Genomic DNA, 1,507 nt, shown 5'->3' with positions numbered 1-1,507 from the left:
CATAATTTTGCGGCTAAATGTTATTATAATCTTAAAAATCAGTCTTCTCACTTGGAGAAGATAGTGGAGAAACAAAGTACAGAAGAGATCAAATGAAATCGAATGCGTCTTAAAACATCGATAGATGAAATCAAATGGTTGACATTCCAAGCTTGTGCATTCAGAGGACATGATGAAAGCTGCAACTCGAAGAATCAGGGTAATTTTCTTGAGATGTTAAAACTTTTGGCTTCTTACAATCCTCAAGTAGAAGAAATAATTTTAGATAAAGCCCCCAAAAATGCCAAATACACTTCACCAAAAATTCAAAAAAGAACTTTTACATGTTTTTGCTAGAAAAGTGCAAGATTTAATTTGTGATGAGATTGATGATGCAAAATATTGTGAAGAATCTGAAGAATCTGTCTACTCTTGGTTAGATGTTCCGGTTCATCCAGATTTGAAGAATCTGTCTACTCTTTGTGATTTATGTCATGGATTGGTAACCACAGGGAAAACTGACATGTATCCATTAGTTGATAGACTATTAAGGCTTGTCTTGACTCTTCCAGCATCTACTACAACATCTGAACGAGCTTTTTCTGCTATGAAAATTGTGAAAACAAGTCTTCGCAATCGAATGGAAGATGAATTTTTTAGGGATTATTTGATAGTGTATATTGAAAAGGAGATTGCGGAGACCATTTCTGCCGAGGAGATCATTGATTCTTTTTATTTGATCAAAGAAAGGCGTGCACATCTCAAATAAATCGGTATATTTTCTACTTTTATTTATTTTGGTCCCCCCCCCCATGTTAGATTCCTGGTTCCGCCCCTGCTCATGGACACTGGAAACCCACCAGGGAAATATTTGGATTAATCATGTAATCTTGTTTTGACATATCAACAACGTGGCTTGTTGCTCAAGAACAGGAGTCCAACCCTGGAAACCTATATGGGGCTTGATTTATATATATAGGATATGTAGCACTTTGCAAGGGTCGATTCTCACTTTATTCTAAAAGGGAAATTGTAGAAAATGGAGCAATACGCATTTTCAGGCATCCCCACAGCCGTGTTACTCCGCCTCATACGCTCGAAAACCTTGGAAACTCAGTCCAAATGACGCAACATCTTTTTACCCATTCTGGTAGATGAGGCTGAAGCTGCGAGCGCAACGCTGAAGCTGAGCATGAGCATATCTGTTCTTACATCCAAAAACTAAGGGTGAAATTAGTTATAAGATGTAGAGATATCACGATTTTAATTTTCACCATATGCACCATTTGTTATATATCTAAATAATTTTTGACTAATACTAGAGGCATCAGATTGGCTATAAAGAATTATTATAATATAATTTGGTGTTTGATTATATGACATTATCAAATATTGTAAATAGTAATTTAGTAAAATGTAGGGCACTATGTTATATTTAATTAAAATATATTCAATTAAATATGGCGTCGGGTAATTAAAAATAATTTTATAGTTAGTTCAGAAGCTCTAACATTTTTCATATTTTTTT

General features: G+C 34.6%; 1 protein-coding gene across 1 annotated transcript; it reads left to right on the top strand.

The window, feature by feature from the left end:
* Positions 1-280: 280 nt before the first annotated feature.
* On the top strand, positions 281-748 carry LOC141695740 (uncharacterized). The gene has a single exon (XM_074499963.1). The coding sequence runs from the start codon at positions 281-283 to the stop codon at positions 746-748; it is 468 nt and encodes a 155-aa protein (XP_074356064.1).
* Positions 749-1,507: the final 759 nt, after the last annotated feature.

This window comes from Apium graveolens, chromosome 11 (assembly GCF_009905375.1).
Source record: "Apium graveolens cultivar Ventura chromosome 11, ASM990537v1, whole genome shotgun sequence".
NCBI lineage: Eukaryota > Viridiplantae > Streptophyta > Magnoliopsida > Apiales > Apiaceae > Apium > Apium graveolens.
This window is presented reverse-complemented; position numbering and strand designations above follow the sequence as displayed.

What these genes read in the sequence shown, in the direction of transcription:
- LOC141695740 (XM_074499963.1), top strand. Translation starts at nt 281, where the DNA reads ATGCCAAATACACTTCACCAAAAATTCAAAAAAGAACTTTTACATGTT.